This window comes from Sebastes fasciatus, chromosome 12 (assembly GCF_043250625.1).
Source record: "Sebastes fasciatus isolate fSebFas1 chromosome 12, fSebFas1.pri, whole genome shotgun sequence".
Lineage (NCBI taxonomy): Eukaryota > Metazoa > Chordata > Actinopteri > Perciformes > Sebastidae > Sebastes > Sebastes fasciatus.
In genome coordinates, this window is record NC_133806.1 from 22,667,198 (window position 1) to 22,691,193 (window position 23,996).

General features: G+C 39.5%; 1 protein-coding gene across 1 annotated transcript in view; it reads left to right on the forward strand.

Moving 5' to 3' along the window:
• Positions 1 to 23,996, forward strand: part of cdkal1 (CDK5 regulatory subunit associated protein 1-like 1) — a 270,114-nt gene that overhangs the window by 158,878 nt on the left and 87,240 nt on the right. Inside the window, exon 10 of the mRNA XM_074654216.1 lies at positions 6,298 to 6,443. Within this exon, the coding sequence (XP_074510317.1) occupies positions 6,298 to 6,443 (146 nt within the window). The remainder of the gene's footprint in view (positions 1 to 6,297; positions 6,444 to 23,996) is intronic.

A 23,996-nucleotide genomic window follows, 5' to 3' on the forward strand; every position in this document is an offset into this window, starting at 1 on the left:
AAGGGTTTTTTGAACATTACAGCATGTAAACATGTTCTAGTGCAACATTAAAATACATCTATGAACCTGGAAATGAGCATAATATGTGACCTTTAAAGCAAAATCATTTTAACACCACTAATTTCTTTGACTCATTGACGCAATTGATCTTTATGAGGTTGTAGCGGGCTCAGTTTTAAAGCTAGAGTGAAGATACTGGCATCCTAGGAACTAAAGCTAATGAATCCATTGGGATTGAAGGATAAACTGGCATGGCCATTTTCAAAGGGGTCCCTTAACTTCTGACCTCCAGATATGTAAATGTAAATGGGTTCTATGGGTACCCATGAGTCTCCCCTTTACAGACATGCCCACTTTATGATAATCACATGCATTTTGGGGCAAGTCATAGTCAAGTCAGCACACTGACACACTGACAGCTGTTGTTGCCTGTTGGGCTTGAGTTTGCCATGTTATGATTTAAGCATGTTTTTTATGCTAAATGCAGTACCTGTGAGGGTTTCTGGACAATATTTGTCATTGTTTTGTGTTGTTAATTGATTTTCAATTATAAATATATACATATATATAAACATTTGCATAAAACAAGCATATTTGCCCACTCCTGTCGATTGACAGCCTTAATTATCACCAATTTAAAATTGTGAAAACATCACAATTGTTTTCCCCAACACTTATTGCTACTTTTTTTTTCTCACTGTGAGTGAGTAGCTCCTCCACATCAAGGTTGCTGTTGCATTCTGAGAGAAATGTTCATTAACATCGCACTCTAAAAGTGCAGTGCCTTGCAATTTTAAGTAAACTTCCTTTTGACATGTTTGCACTGTAAGTGTACCAAACACTCAAAACACCATAGAATAAGTACAAAGCAGTATTGATATCAGCATTTACAGGGGGCACCTACGAAAACACATGCAGCTAGACACATCCAAACATTTACAAATCACTTTTTGTTAATTTTTCTTCTTCACATTTTTGTTTAAATCAGAATTTGTGTAAGGCCAGATTTACACAATAAACTGAAAGTGAATAGCACTTGAACCTTTCTGTTCTGGGATTTCAGATCAAGCAAAGTGTTTCTCCCATATTTGTTTTTTTTTTCTTCAATATTTTTGCGTGACATCGCTGCATAATAACTTATATGCACTTATTTGCAACACAAACAGACAACTTAATCCTAACGAACCGGCATTTACCCCCTTGACCAATTTATGCAACCTCTTTAGGGAGAGTCCACCAGAAACATTTTCTTATCCATAGTATTCCACCTACAACACAAGCACAAGTAGACACAGAGAGAACGCATGTTTTCTGCTCTAAAAAACGAAAAGGGACGAGTAAGGGGCTGATGAACAGGAAAGAAATGACTCAGAGCAGAGAGCAATAGACAAAATCCTCATACAGAATAATCCAAAGAAATTTGGAGGGGAGTGAGAGGGTGTTATTCCTCATTGAGGCTGCTTGGAGCCAAACCACCTTTTATCTCCTCTCTCTCTTTTCATCCCATGTATGTTCTTTTCAGTCATATCTGATTTGAGGGAGTAGATATTGGATCCTTTGAGTTAAGCCAGTTAAGATATATCCTTTCTGGTTTGTGTGTTTATCTGAGCTGATCAACCAAAGATGAAAGGGATTGTGTGTCTGTTTGTGTGAATGGGAGAGATAGGCCCGTGGGGGGAAGGAGAAAGTGGCACAGAGAGCGGGAAACAATATTATACTGCTTTAAACACTGTCAAGACTGATAAAACAAAACAAAAAAAGAATGCTTGCACCAATTCTTGATTATTTTCTTTAAGCTTTTTGAATTGTGCTTCCACCCAGGAGCAAAGGCATTAAAGTAGCACTTTAATTTTTGCCACCGGGCACTGCTGAGCGGTATCTTCATCACAGCATCATTTTCACTTCAGACTCACTAAACTGTCTGTCAGCAGCAGTCAAACATTGAAAAGGCCTCAACTCCGCAGGGATCGGAAACAATAGAGATTGATATCAGTGTACTGTATAATCATTGGAGGATGGGATTCTCTCTGTCAGACAGACGCACACAAGATAAATGGCTTGTGTGAATGAAAAGTCCTCCCCTTATAGATTAATCCCAAGCTGCCATCAGCAGTGCCCTGCTACTCAAACTAGCATGCCATCTGCCGAGACCCCGTTCACCCTTGCACACACACATTCATGCATACATGCACACAATCTGTGGGCTCTGCTACAGTCATTGGGGAGTTATCATTGTCAGTGAGTCTAATGAGACTGGAGCAGCATACTACTATACATAATATACACTGTACCATTGATACAGTATATACTAAAAGGCAAGGCAGGACAACTTTATTTATTTCCTCACAAGTAAACTCAATGTGCTTTGCATCAAAATGCATACCACAACAAGTAACATGTACAGATACACTCATATAGTCAGATACATATATAGTAACAAAACATAATACAGAGATAATAGAAAAGTTTCACAACTGTGTCAGTGAGCAGGTCGTAAAGACACTGCTCAATTCAAAAGGCCTTCTCTTAATGTACCTATTGTGGCCATAGACCGTATAAAATATGGACGTAGTCTCCGTGACGTCACCTGTAGGTTTCTGAAGAGCCGTTGTGAAGTTCAAAGTGGGTGGCTCCGGCCGTTGCCATCTTGGCAGTGACGATACAGCCTAATTCCCGGCCAGTGGGCAACCTCTGGGGTCCGAGAAGTGAAGCCAATGCGGAGGTGCCTTAAACTTGCATTCTTTCTAATAGCAAGCAGGGGGGGACTCCTCTGGTTGCAAAAAGAAGTCTGGTTGTATAGAAGTCTATGAGAAAATGAGCCTACTTCTCACTTGATTTATTACCTCAGTAAACATTGTAGACATGGGTTTATGGTCTCAATTGCTAGTTTCAAGTCTTCTTCAATACAGCATGATCTTCATTTAGTAAATGATGGTCCCATTTAGACTAAAATAGACCATAAAGCAGGGTTTGCTTTAGGGCATGGCTACCTTCTGATTTAGAGGTCGCAAAAAGCCAACATGGCGACAGCCAAATACCAATATGGTGACGGCCGAACTCAAGGCTTCAAAACGGCAGACCAATGGGCGACGTCAGGGCGACTACGTCCACTTCTTATATACAATCTATGCTCCCAACTAAGCCAAAAATGGGCAAAGAGGTGGATCGTTGGTGGAGCTGAGGCGGGCCCAGGTGACGCAGTAGAGCAGACGGCTAGCTGCTAGCGACCCCACCTGTCACTCAAAGCAGCTGAACTTTTAAGCCTTAACATCAATTAAACGGGTGAGTTATATAAAAATCCACCACCGTACAGTTGTCATGATCGGGGAAATTAGCTATAGAGACCAAAACGTTTTTTTGTACCAGGCTGTAAACGTGTTTATTCCTTCTGTAAAGTCGGGCATTTTAACATGGGGGTATAAGAAGGATTGACTCCCTTTTGGAGCCAGCCTCAAGTGGCCATTTGAAGAACTGCAGTTTTTGGCACTTCACGTTCAATTCTCAGCACAGGAGGTTGCTGCTTGATTGTGACCTGCACATAATTATCATCAATCAGACCTTGCTGGTAGCTAATAGACATGTATGATAAGAATGTAGCACCATATTACAAAACCAGGTCTATTCAATGTACTAGGATTAAAATATCAACTATGTTATTAATGATAAGTGCAGACTTCAATAGCTGAAGTGCTAGCTTTAGGGCTTACAGCACAATGAACCAAAGGTAAAAAAGATTGCACTTCAAACATGCTTTGGACTGTGTGTGTGTGTTTTAAAGTACACTCAATGAAGCATCTACATTGAGAAAAGTAGAGCATAATTATCAGAGTAACTTGTAAGAACTTAAACATATCACATAATCACTCTACCATTCTTTTACCTTCTAAAAGCATTTGCAGTAAAAACACATGTTCCCTTACATGTTTTCTTTCACTCACTCTCTATCACACACACACACACACACACACACACACACACACACACACACACACACACACACATACACATACACACGCATGCAGCAAGCTGATTTCTGTCACCAATCAAGCTCCATTTTCTAACCAAATTAATTCTTTCTAATTTGGAGCTTCTAGTGGTCAACCCCCTGTGGTGCGCTGCTACTGAGCCGTGTGTGTGTATGTGTGTGTGTGTGTGCACGCACACACATGCTTTCGTGTCTGTGTATGAAGTAGGGAACAGTCTACAATAGATCTTAATTGAGAGGACGGACTGCAATCAGCATATTCTTGTAGGAAATCATTAAATCATTTCTTCCTCCCCTCTCTTTTTCTCTTTCTCTTTCTTGTGGTGATTAGCATGGTAATGATAGCATCCTGATTACGTCCATCAGAAAAATCTGACATCTGTGGTCTCTCCAGTTCTTTTACCGAGGAAATGAAAGTCGGAATGAAAAACAAAAAAACCCGGCAACTCTCCCAATTAATGTGATGTGTTAAAAAAACCACAGAATGTCACTCTTGTGAATTGTTCTTGGTGAAAGAGCTGAGACAGAAACATGATTCAAAGTCTTGTGTTGCTACTGGAAAATCCCATTTTTACCACCCTTTTTAAATTTGGCTGGTGGCAAACTAAATGGTGTACATATCTAATTCAATAAAAACTGCAAACTGAAATTATAGATCTTCATTATCTGTGTATGATTGCATTGATTGAAAAATATGTAATTGTGTCTGTCTGTCAAACACATCCTTTAGTGCAGTGTTACTCAACTTACGGCCCACCGACTATTTTCTAAATAAAGAAATAAAGAAATATATATATATATATATATATATATATATATATATATATATATATATATATATATATATATATATATATAGTACTTTTGATGTAAATAAGGTGCCAGAGTGCATTAAAAAGCATCAAAATACACTTATTACAGCTTGTTTATCCCTGCTTTGCACACCAAGTCTGTATTTTGGAAACACATGGTAAAAGAGGAAATGCAGCTTTTTAAGTGTTTGTTCCTTCACATCATCACTTCACCTTAAAACAGACCTTTAAGTCAATTTGTCCATAAGTAAATATTAGCCTTTTTTTTGTTTACAACAGAGCACTACTTAAAACCTGCTTCCTGTATTCTGTGTTATAGAAACTGCAGGTATTATGGCCAGCATGTACTTTACCCCGAGCATTTCTATAACTCTTTAGTGAAAACAGAAAGGTACCTAGTGGCCAGGAAGAGTTAATTATAAAGTTCATGTTTATTTCTTTTTTATCTCTCACCATTTTGATCTGAGATGTGAACCTCCACGCTTCAGTAAAAGCTCCTGACTTTCCAGACATAAAGAACCCCAACTAGTTCAGCCTTGACTCCTTGGACTTTTGATCTAGTCGGTACACGATGAATTCTCCGACATGCTTTTCTTTTCTTTTTCCAATATAAGAGACGTGGAAAATAAGAGAAAGAGGCAGCGTATTGTAGAAGGTGTGGAGTGAAAAGAGTACAGGAATGTTAATGGAACCTTCATTTTATTCAAAACTAGCAGCTATCATTCATCACTGTGAGATTTTGCCTCTTCTTTCTTTTTGCATTTTCTAAACCTTATAGTCACATAAAACTACCTACATAGTTTACGTTTCTGGCCTCAGATTCACCACTCCCATGGATAATGGACACTACACATTAGCAAACTAATTGCTAATTAATAATTTAGCCAATCAACAGAAAAAGACTATTTTTAGACATTATATTAGTATTACTAAGTTACAATACCAAAATTACAGCTTTCCCAAAGTGAAGATTTTCAAATTTTCTCTCCTCCATGTTGATATACAGACATGCAGTAGTTCCATTTAGATGAAACATTAACTTTTTTCAAGTGTTTCCAGGCCGTCAGTGCAGTTAGGTATCAAGCATGGTGCTAGGAGGTTTGAATATGTTATATTTAGTTTAGTTTCTCTGCACTTCTACATGATGTAGGTTGTTAGTAGAAAGTCGGTGCCTTGTAACATGTATTTTTAGATTAACAATTAGACTGCCCCTCACTGTGTCAAGTTGTGAATAGAAATTGTGTATACATGTAAACTTAACAGGAGAGTGGCTTTTTTTTCCTGTTATCACTCATTTCGAGCAAACAGATGAACAACAGCAGTTCAGACTCACATGTAAAATGCAGACAAACTTGCACATGTTCCCCCCTATTGCCTTTCTTTTCAAAATATATGAAACATCTAACCTTTTATTTCTATTTTTTCTTGTCTCCCCATCTCTCTTTTTCTCTCTCTCTCTCTCTCTCTCTCTCTCTCTCTCTCTTCTCTGTGTCTCATTAGGAGATGGCTAAGATATTGAATCATCCACGCGTCTATGCCTTCCTTCATGTTCCCGTGCAGTCGGCCTCAGACAGCGTCCTGATGGACATGAAGCGAGAGTATTGCATCGACGACTTCAAAAAAGTGGTGGACTTCCTCAAAGAGAGGTAAGACAGGATATGGAGTCCTAACGGGCTCATGATACTGCGTCGTGTCCTCCTGATGACGCCATAGTGTTCTTTTCTCACTTCTTTAATTTAGCACACCTTTAAAATTTACAAATTAGTACTCCTTGAGTGTCTATATGTGTGTGTGCATGCATGTGTGTCTGTGTGACTACATCTATGAACTTTGAAATAGCATAAACTTCATCTTTATATGGACACATATAAAGATGGACACATGTACTCTTACCTTTCTCACTTGACTCAGATCAAAATAAAATACGTGGGCATCCAGCTCCCTGCTTGGATGTGCCGTGTTTGAGTGGGTGCCTGCACATTTGAGATCTCATGATAGCTCCTACATGTAGGTGTAAATTTTATATTGTGTCTCTCTCTCTGACTGGCATTGCTCTCTTTTATTCTCTCCCTTCGTCTCTTTCTGCTTCACTTTGAGACTCGTATATGAATGAGACTAGATATGAGTGAATGTTCTAGTTTGAGTTGTGAATGAATGTTGGTGGTTATGCAAACTGAATAGATATTCAGTCGTATCAATTTAATACGATTTTCCTTAGCTCCTATTAGGGCTGTTTGATCATGGCAAATATCATAATTACGATTAATGAGATCAGAATTACTCACTGACTTTGGAAACGTCATGCATTTAAAAAGAAAATTGTGTAGCCTACATTTTAAAGTTAAATGCATCAATCATTGGAAGCCAAAATTGAAATTCTGATTAAATGCACAGCCATAGTTCCTTATATTGCCACTTAGAGGTGTAAGAAAATATAAAAAATATTGAATATCGCAATATTATGTTTTGTGATAGTGTATCGATAGTCTAAAACACTATCAATTTTGATAATTTTAATGATTCAAAGAATATCTCAGTCAATACTTAATATCATTTGCAAAGAGATGCACTTTCTCTCTGTGTATGTTTCCTCTCAAAGTAGTGCTATGGTGTTGCATGTTAGAGGGATTGTGATAAATGCCAATGCAGATCCCACTGTTCTGATTGCATGAAAAAGTAAACTCTTTTTTTTTGTGTGTTCTTTATATTATGACAGTTTTCCTAAAATTAGATATTAAAAAATCCCAATATATTGCTTTGCTTACAGTATCGCAATACATCGCAATATATTGAATCATAACCCCTGTATCATGATACGTATTATATCACCAGATTCTTGCCAATACACGGCCCTATTGCCTCTGCCATATGGGATGTCACACTTACATCTTGGAAATATCGAATGTGGAACTAAGTAGTAAACATGATAAATGATATTAACTTAATTGGCTAGAAAATAAAGTACTACTTCAGATAATGTAAATGTCAGCAGATATATTGCAAAGTATAATTATTCTTGCCGTCAGGTGTATGTCATATATAGCAAATGCAAGCTTTTTTTAAACTATGAAAAACATGCTTTCCTTTTAGCTGCACCAAAATGCAGGTTTTTGAATGACAGCAGTGATGTGTTCTTTTCTAAACCTCTCTCTTTTGCTGCACTCTTTCCTCTCTTTATGTCAGTTCTCATTCATCAGGACACTACTTTACAAGGTTACACATTTCAAACGTGGAATCAATAGTCAAGTTGAAGGAGAACCGACTGCAGCACTGTTTGAATATTTGAGCCTTGATTCCTGACACACTTCATGTTCAAGCTTTGCTTTTTTCAAATTAAACACACCGACCCACACACACACGGAGCTAAACATGTGCATTGCTGATATGGATTATACAAACAAAAACAAAAAAAATCACAATTCTGAAACATGCCCATAATGCATGGATTTGACCTCTGACATAGCACAAAAGATAAGAAATGATGCAAACATAATCTTTTACTGTATGAAAGATAATCTGTCATGGAATTTGAGTATGAGTAATTATGGCAGTGCATGTCAGGGGTGCTGAATAAATATAGAATTGATGCTACGATAATACGCTATGAAGGGATTCATATTAAAATGAGGTTGGGTCACATTCCTGCCTTGAATCTCTAGGTATTATTGTGCGATTTAGATTTAAGATCTTCATGTATGCAGCGGTATGTATAAGCATGTTATTGCTGTTGCCAGATGATAACCTCTTATTTTTAAGGAAGTAATCCGTTTTCCTGGAATTAAATGGCACAATGCATGTTGTGAGATTAGTGCAGTATGAGATATTTCTGCTGCATTTGATTATATATGTCAGAGATTTGCAGAAACAGGGAGGGAGACAGTAAGTACTTAAGAGAAACAAAGAAAGTCAAATCCCAGGACGGACATGGACTCACTCCCATCGATATCCAAATATATACCTTTAATCGGCACATTGGTTCGTTTTCCAGTGTGCACTTTTCTCTGTCGAATTATATTGCTGTGGTTCCCATGTATACATCTTAGATATTAATATCTATATGTTCGCATGCGTGTCTTTTGATGTTGCAGATTAAAGTCATTTTGTCAACATAGAGTTTGCTCTCAGAGTGGCATTTAGCAATGTAACAGGACACGTAACAGAAGTAATCCTGGCCAGTCTTAAGCCACAGACCAGCGTCCCACATTGTAAATAAATAGAACATATTTCAACAATGTAATCCACTAAATCACACTTCAGGACGTTCTCTTACTGATGATTAAATTCAGAGTGACAAAAAAAAAGATTATTAAAAATGCCGTTTGCAAAAGTATCCGACTAGGCGGGTGCAGAAGTAAAGAACATATCGACCGATTGGCTTTTTCGGCTTTTTCCTGCTCCAAACTATTGTTATTATATTGGCCTTTAAAAATCCACTATTGGTCGACCTCCAGTTTCTTGTTTTCACGGACTTCTGCTTTTAGTAGCTGGCACTTGTTTTTCTCTCTCTCCATCTGTCATCTTTCTACTAGTCTGTTTTTCGTTTTCAGGTCTTTGTCTTTTGTGTGTACGTGTGTGCTAGTGTGGGTGACGGGTCTATAACTTGAAATTGGAATCGTGCCTGTCTGTTGTCCTCTCAGCACTCAAGTATATCTTTTAGCATTGAAAGCTTCTGATTGGGCGCAGTGTGCGGCCATTTCTTCCACTAGAGTTGAAGGCTCTGTCATTCCTTTAAATCTTCCCTTTTAAGTTTCTTCTGAAGGGGCCTTGAGTTGAGGAGTGATACCGCTGTGTTTGCTTTAACACTGACTCGGATGCTTATCTTTGTGTGTGTGTGTGTGTGTGTGTGTGTGTGTGTGTGTGTGTGTGTGTGTGTGTGTGTGTGTGTGTGTGTGTGTGTGTGTGTGTGTGTGTGTGTGTGTGTGTGTGTGTGTGTGTGTGTGTGTGTGTGTGTGTGTGTGTGTGTGCGTGTGTGTACGCTGTATTGCTTTTTAGGCATCTCTGTCTCCAGTTGTTTTTTTGTAGTGTTCAATAGAAATTCAAACACAGTGACATTGATTTGGCTGAAATCTTAACACGCTGAGGCAAATGGTCATGGGAGAGACTGAAAACAACACGGACACACACACACACACAAGCCCGTCACACGCAGCGTGGCGCGTCATAAGATCTTGTTTACATAAGCTGTCTGGCTCCCCTTTTGTGTGAGTCTTTGTATATATGTGTGTGTGTGGTTACTCAATTCCTGGCTTCTGTTACTTAAACACACACATTGAAACACACACGGGTGATGTCGGTTGTGTGAAATCAATACCGGTGCACATTCAGTGGTCTGACCCATTTGGCTGCAGCAGTAATAGCCGGGGTGCAGTTCAGGGTCTGGGAGAGAGGCCAGGGCTTCGGACAAGCCAAAAACACACACCCACTGTGTGTGTGTGTGTGTGTTAGAGAAAGAGCAAGAGCGTGCAAGAGTGTGTGTATGTGTGTGTGTGTGTGTGTGTGTGTGTGTGTGTCGCAGTCTTTTTTTTGTTGTTGTTGAGGAAAGCCCTGAGATATGGATCTTTCAGAAATGTTTATGAGATGATGGAGAGAAATGAAGAGGTAGCGAGAGACGAGGCTTGTTAAACATCTTGGAAAAAAAAATATTTGTGCGCGTCTCTTTTTGTGTAGTTGCCTTTTAGATTTAAGGTTGTAACACGCAGATGTTTGAAGGTGAATTAGTATTGTTTGCCTCTTCATCTACAGGTAGTCTTTGATTACTTTCGAGCAAGGCACTTGTACCCCAACCTTTCCAGTTGACTTGACAACAGGCATGGATGAATGTTAACAACAACATTGTTAATTAAAGATAATAGCATCCTTTGCCAGCTTTCCATTGATTGATAGCAATGTGAATTGAAAGACTTACTTACTAGTTACTATTATTATTATTATCATTAGTAGTATTATTATTATTATTATGTTGAGTGATTTGTCTCCTTAGTTGAACCTCTGATTAATTCTTTGATTTATGCGCTATTCTTTCCTCAACAGAGATAGTCAGCCTATAACTTTATTTTCCTTTAGCCACAGGCTACACCGGTCTGTTTCCAGCTCCTGTTGTTTTTTCTCGTTCCCTTTCGAACACGTAACGTGGAAAAGAAGGCCCCACACCGTGCTCTCTGTGTGTGTGTATGTCATAAAGTGTTTTTACTGATTCACTCTACTTTTCACACTCGTGCATTCATGCGAACCGGAACACCTCAAGGGGAACTGTGTGTGTGTCTGTGTATGTGTGTGTGAGAGAGAGTCAGACTCGCAGGTGACTGTTAATGTAGATTCTCACAATTAGTCCTTTGTTGAGCCGTATAAAGTTCACCTCTCAGAATGTGACAGACAGGAACCTTGTTCAGGTATGTGTGAGGTCAGAGCTTATCTGACTGACACAATCACACAGGAGAAGACAAATGCATTTCTCTTTACAAACAGCTTAATGCCACCAACACTGCAGAGGTCATGAGGGTTCAAACGCCTCTGGCCTTCCTTATCGGAGAAAACCAGTACACACACACACATGCATGCAGACACACATCAGACCTCCCTCCTTGACACCCTTAACAGCTTGAGGATCTTGAACTCCATTATGAACTTAAGGCAACATTTATTGAGTCATCGTTGACAGGTAGTTGATGTTGGTAGCCTTTTCTTTATTTTGTTTTCTGTAGGCAGATATCTGGTGTATTCTTTTTTCTGCAAGAGGTTTAAAAGCTTTTGTCTTTGTGTTTCTGTGCAAACAGACATCAACACTACTGTGTGAGTAAAGTCACCTGGTCACAAAGAGGTTTGGTGGCCCTATAACTTCTCATGAAACTGGAGGAAATAAACAACTCAGGGTAATGTGGAAACCAACCGAAAATATTTCCAGCATAGTCGAGATCAGAAATTGTTGATCAGTCTCGGCAAACATTTCAAGTTCAAATACTGCCCATGAAATTTAAAATGCCTTCAATAAGTCGGAGTCTAGTGGGAGACTGCAGCCCCTGCTGCTCCTCAGTAAGTGATCTCTGGGAGTTTATGACAATAGTGATACATTACACTGCCGTCTTTCTGAGGACATTTTTATATTTTTGGTCACAAACTATGAATCATGATGAAGTAAATACCATCACAAAAATCAAAGCTACAAATGTTCCTTCTAAACAACTGGAAAGGATTACAGCGTGAATAATCACCGCGGTCTTCTGTAGAACACTGCCGCAAGTTTCCAGCAGCGGAAAGTAAAACAAATCTAAGTCGCAGTAATTAAGTATACATTTGCAATTTCCCCAGAAACCAACCAAACACTGCACTCTGGGGAGAAAGTTAATTTTTCACACTGATGAACAGACGACAGCTTGTTCGAACAGTCTGATTTGTTCCACACTTAAACATGTATAGAGTTTAAAGGTCTGTTGAAGGTTGAGTGCCCAAATCGGCTGTCACTGGAGGCTCATTCACACTTATCAAAGCTAATGGCAAACCGAGGCTTCTCTGACCCTTAGTGAAGCATGTGTAGATGAACTGGTGGAAAGAAAAATCAATTCTGTGTTGCTTAAGATTGCGGTCATTATGAAAGACAGACTGGTTTGTTTATACTGTAGATGTGCTTGAGAACAATAAAAACACCACTGCAACATAAAATGCTGTTGCAATAATTGATTAAGTTCAACTCAGGGCACTTTGAACATTATTGACTCTCTCTACACAGATGGCTACAGTCTATTCATTCCTTCGTTGCAGGTTTTTTCATTCTTCCATGCCAGGTTTAGGACATTATTTTAATATTGTGTATAATTCCATTGTTCTCTGCTTTAATATTTAACCTAATTCACACTGCTGCAAGTGTTTTTACACTAAAGTCATCCATATCCACAGAGAAAAATTGCATTAAATACACTCTTTGAATGACATAACTCATTTTTCCTACTTGTTAAAACTGAATTGTTGTCTGCCGTGCATAATTTGAACAATCAGTAGAACGATTATTTCATTAAAATGGTTAATTTGTCCTCGCCTGCCAACACAGACCATATTTTTTTTTTTACACACCCCTTTCTCTCTGCTTCTATCAATTAAAATCACATAATGAAGTACATTCTTTATGCAATGATGTATGGAGAAAATCCTGTTATGGCGGAATAAGGCTGTTACGGAGTGAGCGAACGTGGTCAGAGGATTTTCCACACTTGTTTCGTTAGTTTGCCGTAATATCTGGGCTGATGTTCCCTCAACTACTCTGGAGGATTAAGTGTCTTCGATTCACTGAGGGCCAAAGATGAAACGCCTGGAAACGAATAGTAATTCATCTGTGGGTTGGGGGATTGGCTGTGCATATGTGCAGAGGAGCAGAATGTGGCAGTATTAATGATGAACTCTAGGGTTAGTCGGGTTGAGCAGAAAGGAGGGGGGGTGTAAGCCATTATGTTACCAGAAAGGGATGGATGATAGGGGAGGGCTGGGCGTTGAGACCTTCTGTGGGTTCCCTCAGGGGTGATAGGTCGGTTCCCCAGGAGGTTATGTGTTCCTGACCTCTAAAAAACCCTTTCAATCTCAGTCCATAGAGGTTTGTTCTCTTAATTCTGTGAAGCCAAAACTAGAGACCACTTTACTATTCACTTTATTATTAATGTTTACATAATGTTGAGGGCTTGTACAGCTGCAACAGCTGTGCCGTATTTACAGTTATGGTCCCAAAGGAATGAGGATTTTTGGTAGGTCAACAGGTGATTAATCTTTGTGATCTCAGAAGCTGACCGCTACGATGACCCTTGACTTCCAACATGACCTCTGGTAACCCAGCACTCCCCATTCAATCTCATTTGAGCATTTTAGTCTGCCGTGTTTTTATTCAATTGCTTCAGTGGTTTTTTAAAGCTATTAAGATATGAAAAATATTTTTGATGTGCTTTCATGGGTCGTGTTGACCTTGCATACTGCTATAAATTAAATCATTCCAACCTTTGACATCACTCTACTTTTTCTCTAAGGCACCAACACAACATGGCTTTCTGTCTTTTCTGTCCTCTCTTTTAAAATTCCAACCCCGTTCACCCGTGTGAACCGGTTTGCGTGCAAAAACATTCTTATCCCTGCACCTGATTTCATTTATTGATCTGAATTACTTTACCGGTTTTGTTTTATACTATCTTCATAGTTCTTCAAAAAGCAGAAAGAGCTATTACATGGATGTTGTCTCTTTTCTCTCGCCAAGGAAGAATTTTATTTTAAAACTATCAGTACAAACACACAAAGTGCAACAGAGAGCCATGTCTCTGGGTGGTCTCTGGATTATTCAGCACATTATTAGTCTAGCTTTTAAAGGCAAAAGCTCTTATCTATAAAGTGAAGAGAACATTTTATCACTTCACACATTTTTAAGTGTGCAGCTGGTCAAAACACCCCGGTGATTCATAGAGCTCATATTCATACCTCATATTCACAAAACAATGGGTTCAAATCTGGCTCTTGAGCCTATTAGTTTTTATTACATTCCAACCCCCAAAATGCCAAATGTCATTATCATTCATGTTACTGATGAGATGATAAAGCTGTTATTCACTTATGTAACATTTGTTTAGCTGGAAGCCAGAACTAATGACTAGTAGACCAAAACTGTTTCAAGATGGCATGTTTTCAACTAAAGGGTGCAACCAAATTAACCTTATCTTCTACATTCCCACTTGGCTGGTCATGGTTTTATTACACAGTACTGTGGTTTAAGATGGTAGACAGCTATGTGTCTCTTTTAGAGATGTCAGAATTGGAATTTATATACAATCTCAAAGTAGTAAAAGAAAAGAAAATACATAAATGTTGTATTCAGAGCAAACTAAGCCAGTTGCACGAGCCATAGTCCGTTTGGCTAGTCTGAATCAGAGTGAACTTGATACTTTTGGTTTGTTTTGTATTAAGTCTGATTGGTTTGAAAAAAATAAATAATAATTACTGGTGGGCGTGTATGAAGGAGCTAATTTATGTTTTTTGTCTCGAAGGCTGCTACTTCTATTCAGGGAATCACTGATTTTGAAATATTGCTGTCGAATTTCACTTTGACTCGGCACTGATCTACTGTGAGCACGAATCCCTTCTCATCCAGTTTATCTCGAATGACTTTATAAACGTCACTATTTTTGCGGACTTTATTTCGCGTATTCTGTACGTTCTCTTCAGCCCAAATGTCAAGCAAACATCAGACTTCTGCTGAAGTCCAGGTCAGTCCTCTCCCACTCATGTTAACCTGTAGTTTACCTGTGTCCATCTCAACAAACGCCCGCACTCGCAAGCGGCTTCTGTACGATTACTGTGTTCACAGACGCCCGAACAAACCGCACCAGAGTTTGTTTAAAGCGGACTAAATGTTGTATGCTGTATGCTGCATGCTGCTTCCTTTAGCATAGTTCCATGTGAACAGCCTGTCAGTGTCTTCTTTCCTTGGATTGAGTTTCAAAACATACAGAAACAACAGAGACTTGGCCCTGAAAATTAAGTGAAAGGCTTTCTTTTTCTTTTTTTTAAATCTCTGATTCACAAAACAGTCATCAATTGATTGAAAAGGCTTCCTAGTATTAAGGGCGCCTTTAAGTGTTGGAAGTGTGTTGCAATGTCCAATGTGTAGGCAGAGTGACGCTGTGGCTGTTGATATAATGTGTTGATGATCAACTTTCTGTCCGTGTGCGTGTCTCAGTCTCTCTTGAGTGTAGCAACTGTTTCTCTCCAAACAAACGGCGCCAAGACAGTTGCATTTGTGCGCTGTGTGTGTGTGTGTGTGTGTGTGTGTGTGTGTGTGTTAATCATCTCTATTAGTCACGAGGAGTGACAGGGTTATATCAAACCTCCCTGGGTTACGGCAGGACACAGGCATCAGTAGCGTGACTACACCATGCGTGTGTGCAGTGTGGAGCCAGTCTCTCGCTTTGTTGTTGCTCGTTTGTTGTTGAAGACATACCTCCATTAGTTTACACACATGCACTCACACACTTGAAGGTTTAAGGTATCAGCCAGGGCTAATGTTTCACTGGAATAGTTGGTGGGAGGGGCGGCAGCTCCCTTGAGGCATTGGAAAAAAATAACAGAAAAAAGACAAGAGTGAGGGGGAAAGAAGAGAGGGAAAGAGAGGCGGGAAGAAAGAGCGGTGAGCGAGACAGGTTTGCCGCGATAACCTGTCACACTGGTGGGACTTGTCAGCATTTTACCCCTCCTTCCTCCCCTCCTTTCCCTCCAGCTGATGATTCAGCAATTAAACTAAATGAAGCAGCGAGGGTTTCTGTGTGTGTTCAGACTCTCGGTCTTTCAATTTCAAACCCTTATTTAGCCACGCAGTTAGAATAAAAACCTGTACAGCAAACAGCCTGGCTTAGTCATCACATGAACAGGGAAAGTCTCACACACATAAACACCAGTCAGCAGCTCCAAGCTTTCACATCCATATTTACATCGAATGCTTGGCAAAGTTGACCTCATGAACTCCTGTATACAGTATAAGCTTGTGTCTATCTAGGCCACTGCCGTTGTAAACTTGTTAAACCTGAGCCCGTCGTGTTTTTGTTTGTGTTTAACTGAAGGCTGAAGGAGAAAATGTGTTGTCTTCCATGAACCTTGGAATAAAGAAATCCCATCCAAAGGCCACTAGATACTGGTTCCAAGAAAAAAACAACTGTATTGAAGGCATTGAAAAAATCCCAACATCTCTGCTGAACTACAAAATAAACAATTTAAAAGTTTTTGTTAGTGGATCATTTCAAATAAGAAAACAACAACAAAAAACATGAGTTTAAAGAGAGATACGGTCATGCATTTTGTGGACTGACAGTTGCCTCAGCGTAAGTGTTAATACAACGTAATGTCCGACCAAGTCAGAAATCTGTTTATAGTTGTTCTGAATGGAAGGTGAAATGTAAATATGGCCATCGTAGAAAAATGTGAATAACCTCATTTTCAGACAGTCTCTCTCCGAAGACATTCATAGTGCTGCACACATTTGTACACGTGAAAACTGACAAACAGTTCTGTCCAGAATGAAAAAAGAGAGCTAGCGAGAGAAGTTCAAAGCCTGGCTACTTCCTCACTTCCGCACAGCTGACCAGTGATGTTGAGAAGTGGCAAGTATGTGATACCACAGAGGCCAACCTTGTCTCCTACAAAATGATGTTCCCATACAACTAAACTGTATTTTCAATGACATTTTGGTTGCAGTTTTAAACAGTTTTAAACATGCGATTAATGTAAATTGAAACAAAACAAAACACGCAACAAAACTACTTCAGTTAGGTTTGGCAAAACAACATCATGGTTTGGCTTAAAATGACTACGACATCAAAACAAAAATGCAACAAAACTACTTGGTTAGGTTTAGTAAAAATCATCATGGTTTGGTTTAAACTACGTAATTGAGCAATGACTTTTAGTTTCACACGGGACACTAAAAGCGGCCTCCTAGTTGGACAGTCCTGTGTTTGTTTGACCCGTCCACAAACCCCTCCAGCCTGCCCGCAGTGGACTTTCTCGCTTGTTATACTCATTATTGTTCAATAACATTATTATTCCACGTAACGGTCGCTTGATATGTCACCTGCTCATGCATGTTGCTAGTTTTTCTACGTCACTTGCTGCGGCAGTCCGCGGACCACCATTACAGACGTATTTGTGATACGTCAAAGACAAACGCAATCCGTGACAAAACATGTTTCCTTCCAAATGTAATTGAGCATGCAGTTTAGTTGTTTTGAAACATCATTTTTAGGAGACAGGGTTGGCTCCATGTTTTTTGTGCACATGAAAACGTCACACTGATACAGCCTTTTATTGTTGTTTAACAATGTACAAATTGTACATCAGCACAACAAAAAGAATGTGTGTATTACATACACATCTCACTATTCAGCTGGCCCGAAACAGCAGTGCGTGCCATCTCAGTGGTTCTGCTAATGTAGCGGCCTCTTTTTTCTGGAAACTGCCTATATGTTGACTCTCGAAACATTTGGTAACACATTCATGCTGTCTGCAGGTCCTGAATATACTTGATTGTATATTTGCACAGCATCAACAGATAAACGAAGGCTGGTAAACATATGATAGCAATGAAGCCGGTTACCAACCCCATCATAAGTTATCTGTTTCCGTTTGTTTGAACAGTTGAGTGGCGTGCTTGTAGCACGATTAAAATCTATCCGGCCAATTAGTCTCCACACTTTCTTCTTTTCAACAGTATTTCTACATCGACCCTGTGTTCCTTCCCGCACACATCAAACTAAAACAACACCGAGTTTTCCCATCCGTTGCAATCTACCTGATTTAAAGATGACTCAGGTGTGAATAGTAAACATATATGAACAAGATTTCCCGCCAGATAGGTATGGGAATACCGTATATCAGTGTCTGCTTGTTTATGTTGTTTGTTTGTGCTGCCTGTTGATGTGTTTGTTTGTGTATAGAAGTGATTTAATCCAGGAAGGAGTGAACGAAGGGAGAGAGCCTTCCTGCCTACATACCTGGCTGTGTGTGTCAATAAGTGTAGCGTTGTGAATTGGCTCCGTTTAAACAACAGGAAACCGGCAGAGAAGTTGAGTCATTAACTTCACAACAAGCTGAAACTGAGGTGTGTGTGTGTGTGTGTCTGTGTGTGTGTGTCTGCTCTTGAGAAAGAGAAACGGCTTGTGGATAATGACTCTTGGCAGTTCCTAACACATCCTTGTCTTATTGACACTTCCTCTGGATTATACCATATTTCCTTCCCACAAACCACAAACAAACACACACACACAGGATACACACTGCTTCACTATAATTACAGGAGTTTTCCTTCATTAAGTAGTGTTAATTTATTATTAGGCCTCTGAGACCACATCACCTATCCTTCCTGTCTTTAGAAAAGAAGAACACACACACACTCCCGACCATGACTGCTCTGACATGCATCTTCAAAACATGTCAGAGCAGCAGTGAAACTCTATTCCCTCCCAGCGACCACAAAGAGCAGGTGGCAAAACAAACCAACCCACAAACACACCCTGTCAGAATAATTTAGAAAGAACAAGGTGTCTTTTCCTTGACTTCCATCCCAATAATACTCTTGACCTCATTTCATTTAAAGTCAAATCACTGTTACTGTTGCGTGAAAGAAAATATTATTCGCTCTGGTTCCTTGTTCATTATCAGCTTGTCTTGTTCATGACAAATACGAAGTCGGTCAGACATCACAGAAGCGGTCAGTCAATATTGTCACTTACTAACTGACTATAGTTTATCATTGTCACGTTTATCAATGAAATGCTTTAATGTGGGTTTGACTCATGAGCCTCAAGGTTATCTGTTCTCCTGAAGGACTGAGGTTGTGTTTGAGTTGCCACAGTTTCCTCACTTGTTAAACATTTTCTGTATTTGCTTAATATATTTGTTTTTCTTTATCCCTCAAACAAATCATATTTGTACGCTAGTATGGGAAAGTACATTGACTTGTTTCCCACCTACAAAGTCCGCCAAGTACAAACTGAAAATGCATGACATCAGATTTACAGAGACTCGGGACTGTTTGTTCTCATATTGTTCAGTTAGATTGTTCGACCTCTCATTTAAAAACTTGCACAGACTTGTTCAATCAATGTTTTGTTATTTCTTTATGGGTAATAAATTGAATATGGCTTCATAAAACATACAGAAAAACTTAATCTGTCACGTCTAACAGCAAACAGAGATTGGTTATAGGCAAAAAAACACGGATGTCAAGTATTGATCTTTTATTATATAAACTATGAACCTCTTAACAACTCTACGGCTACCCGGTGGGCTCGACCGCTATTCTGTCTGAGTTTGTAGCGGGCTCAGTCTTAAAGCTAGAGTGAAAACTAGAAATCCTAAGCAATCGATTGGTACCAACCGTGTCATGATAGCTTGTTGTGCAGAACGCTAAATAACGCTCCGAAGTCATGCAACATTTTGGCGAGGAACAACCGGCATGGTCATTTTCAAAGGGGTCCCTTGACCTCTGACCTCAAGATATGTGAATAAAATCTCTGAGATGAACAGAGTGAAAGCTGTGTCTTATTAGATATAACAGATGTTGACAAACTGCATAATTTGCAGTTGAAAACAGGTAATATATCGCAATATATCACATTATGTCTTCTCGCAATAAGATCGTATCGTGGGGCTTCTGGTGATTCCCACCCCTATTGATTAGAAGGCCAGTAGTATGCTTAGGTATTGGCCCCACACACACACACACACACAGTGCTAACATCCGCGTCTTCATAGCTATGTACAGTATGCATGAGTGGGAGTAAAGTAGCGTGGCGGTACAATGTGAACAACCTCTCACAAACAAAGTGGAAAGTCAGGTAACAAGGCAGTAAAGTGTTAACTTTCCATGAGCTCGCACCCTTCCAAGTGCACACATACACAAGGTCAGCTGATACTCGGTACATGTAAGAACACAGTCATGTTTCACCGTCTGACTCACCTTTCAGTCTCTCTCTGTCTCTCTCATATCATATTACTCTTGCTCAGTGTTTGAGTCACCCTGCCTTTCAAAGCTCATTTTCAACCCTCACAGTTTCACTCACAGTTTGATGGACTATAATCTGTTTGTCACTGGCAGCGAGCTTTTGTGTTGTGTTTGTGTGTGTGTTTCTAAATTCCTGTACCCCTGTGTCTACAGGGAGGGAAATTTACCGCCAAAATAGTAAGCTTGAAGGGTTGAGTAATGTTTAGCAGTGTTAGCTATTAAACCCAGGAATGCCCTCTTACCCCACAAACCTTTCAGTTCAGCTACTGTTATGTTTCCCTCAGGTTTTATATAAAGTTCAAGACTGTGAGAGGAATATTTCTAACATTTATAATACACTATTAACAGTGTACTATGATATACTCACGTACAAGAAAGAGCTGGAAAGGAACTATAACTTGTGTGTGTTTTTGTGTGTGACAAAATCCGTTTTTTAAGTTCCTATTTGTGACAATAGAGCGTCACATAGCATAAGCATCCTTGCTTTTGTGTGCTTGCACATACTCTTTTAAGGAGTATTCATGAAAAAGAGGAGAGACAGAGATTACATAGGAATGGATACATTGATAGTAGTTGTCCTTTTAATTATCTTTCAACTCAGTATTTCATTGTTTACATACATTTACTGACCTTAAATGATCTCCTCTCTGTTTTTGGTGTTTAGTAAATGAAGCAGTCATTTTTTGTTTAGAACTGATATGGTAGAATCGTTTACCTTATTAAGTTTATGGTAAAGTGAATGAAAATATATTACTAAAATAAAATATATTCCCCTTATTGGCAAATATAGTCTTCTCAATGTCAGATTATGTTTCCATTTTTTCAGTGATGGTCCTGTAGACTCTATCAAAGTCCTTCTGACGTAACTCCCGTTACTGGAGAAATTACTCGTTAAAGGGGCACTAATTGATTCTCCCTGACAGGTTCTTCCTCACTCTCAAGAAAAGCCCATATGATGCTGTTCTCTCTAGTGCCCTAGTAACTATCAGCTTAATGATTCATAAAATGATTAGTTAGTTAAAAATAATTAGCCAGTTAATTACCTGTCTAACAGAAAACAACCAACGTCAGCATAAATCAAAAGCCTTTTCCTACATAACACAGTGTTCATCCTGGTTTTCTGTTGCTACTGCTCTCAAAGTTTCATGTCTTTGATTTTAATTTTCTTTATTTAAGCCGAACGATGTCTAACATTGAGATAGATTGTGTCTGCATGAGATTGCTCATAACTGTCTTGCTGGCCAGCTAATGCCTAGTTCACACTACGCGACTTAAGCCCTGATTTTCTGCTGTTCTGCTCGGCAGTTTTTGGAGCTCCCGGACAAAAGCCCCAGATCAGAGGCAAATCTGCGCTGGCCTGGCGCTCACGCATTGGCGCCGATGTTCAAAGACGCCGATGCATCGCAGACTTTTTACGGATATCTAGCATATCTGGACCTGTCGGGGAACTACAGCCAATGAGAGTGTGAGACACGGGTTGAGAGGAAACATGGCGGAAGTGTCGCCTGTATCAATAGGAACTTTGTGAACTTTGGTTTGTGTTGCATATGCAACACTAACCAAAGTTGTTGCACCTAGGGTGTTGGATGTTTGCATGATTAAACATAACACATAACACAGGGACTGATCTACATTGGGCAAATAGTGAAGAGGTGTGGGAACAGGCTATTATGTGAACACGTGTGCCAGCGACAACATCAGCCAGCGTGACTACGCCCGAGTCATTTCTCGCATGTGTTTTTCGTGACAAAACTTAGCTTGTAGACCTCATTGGAGATTCCTCCTGTTGAAAGATCTTGTAGTGTGTGACCCCGTCGCGAGTCAGTCATGTAGTGTGAAAACCACAACAATTTAAAGACTCACAATTACAACACAGCAAGTTGTGTAGTGTGAACAGTGCAACAATCTGATGATTTTCAAAGTCGTGTAGTGTGAACTTGGTTTAACCTGCAAGCAAACTTAGCCTCCCTAGAAGCAGCTTTGGTATGTGAGCCGGAAGTTTCTGTTGCAAGTAAGCTCTTCTGAACACAGTGGCGAACAAACACTCCTTTTAATTAAGAAACATTTTCAATATTGGTCATTGTCATATTCTTCCTTACTTTGAAAATTTTACACTTTTAATTTCTCATCTTTTTAGCATTTTGGAAAATCCACTTCTATATCCGTCTGTACAAAAAGATAAGTTACTTGTTTCAGCAATTCATGTCATTATTAATATTTCTAGCCTGCTGCGGGTGAGCAGCTTGATAGAGAGAGCAGGAAAAAAGCCTACACTCAAAGCGAGCCCGGCATTCATTCGATTCAGGTACGGCTTTTATGTCCAGTATTTATCCGGTGCTTTTTGATGTTATCCATATCTGTGCAGGTCAGGTCAACACAGCGGGATGGGATGATGAATCACATACTGCGGGGATGTCAATGAAGGTTGGATTAAATTGAAATAAAGTGCAAAGGGACAGTCCATTTAACGCCTGGCTAGACAGTCACGACTGTCATGCCTTTGCACTGTAGCCCTTCTTAGGCATAGATATATATGTGTGTGTGTGTGCATAATAGAAATTGCGTGTGTGTGTGAGTGAGTGAATGGATTTGTGGTGTCTGTGCGCCCTTATTACTCCTCCCACAGACTAATGAAATGTGTATGTGTGCGTTCTCATTACCCTTCTCCAAGGCTAATGAAGTATACGTGTGTGTCCGCATGTGTAAGTGTGTGTGTTAAATTGAACCGCAGTTCTGCTCTGCTGTGTTCAGGCTGTTTCATTAAATGATAAAGTTTACTGATGACTCCAGTGGGATCATTATTTACTCGGCTCTCCGTTCATTCCGCAGCAGCCACCTCGATCTTTACAAATGACCTGCTACATAGAAAGACAGAGGTTATTTTGCACTGCAGGTTTTTAGAGATAAATGACTTGGTATTCACTTAGTGGAGTAACGGCATAGACGACGCGTTTACACACCCTATTTGGACTTCTATCCAATATCAGTTGTTTACCTATTGGAAAGAAAAAGATAGTCTTTGCCTAAATAAGGATTAAAAATAGGACAATCACGACTCACAGCCAACATGCACACCACCTACTGTTTGATGGCAATTTTTCTAAATATTCAAAACTCAATTCCATCTTTCCCCATTAGCGGGAATAGCTAATGAGAAACAATGATTAAGGGAGACCGCTTAGAAAGAGAGTTGTTAACTAAAGAATACAATGCATTTAATATAGCACTGCCTTGTGTGTGTGTGTGCAGGTGAAGGGTTTTAACCTGAGTATAAGTCCAATAAAAACCCTCCACTTTCTAAAAACCACAAGATCCACTGAGAGAAGGCAAGGATTTAAGGAGAGAGATGCAGGTTGAGAAAGTCTCTGTGACAGTTTGACAGCTCCTCTCAGGCCAACTGAAGCCATCACATGTCTCATTCTGCCTCTTAACCAATCATTTGTCTGTCACCTCTCTACTCTCAAGCATACGACAGTCGGCTTTTGCTTCTTTTGCATCCTTCAGTCGTTGAATCACTTTAGAGCAAAATGTCAGAATGCAACAACCATCTTGCCTCTTATACTCATTGCATTACATGGTGCCATCTATGTCCTCTGCAAACATACCTTATAAAGTGACCAATACTATTAGTTCGCCAAAACGTTTTTAGTCCACATTGTAACTATTTAGGTATCCAAAGTCATTT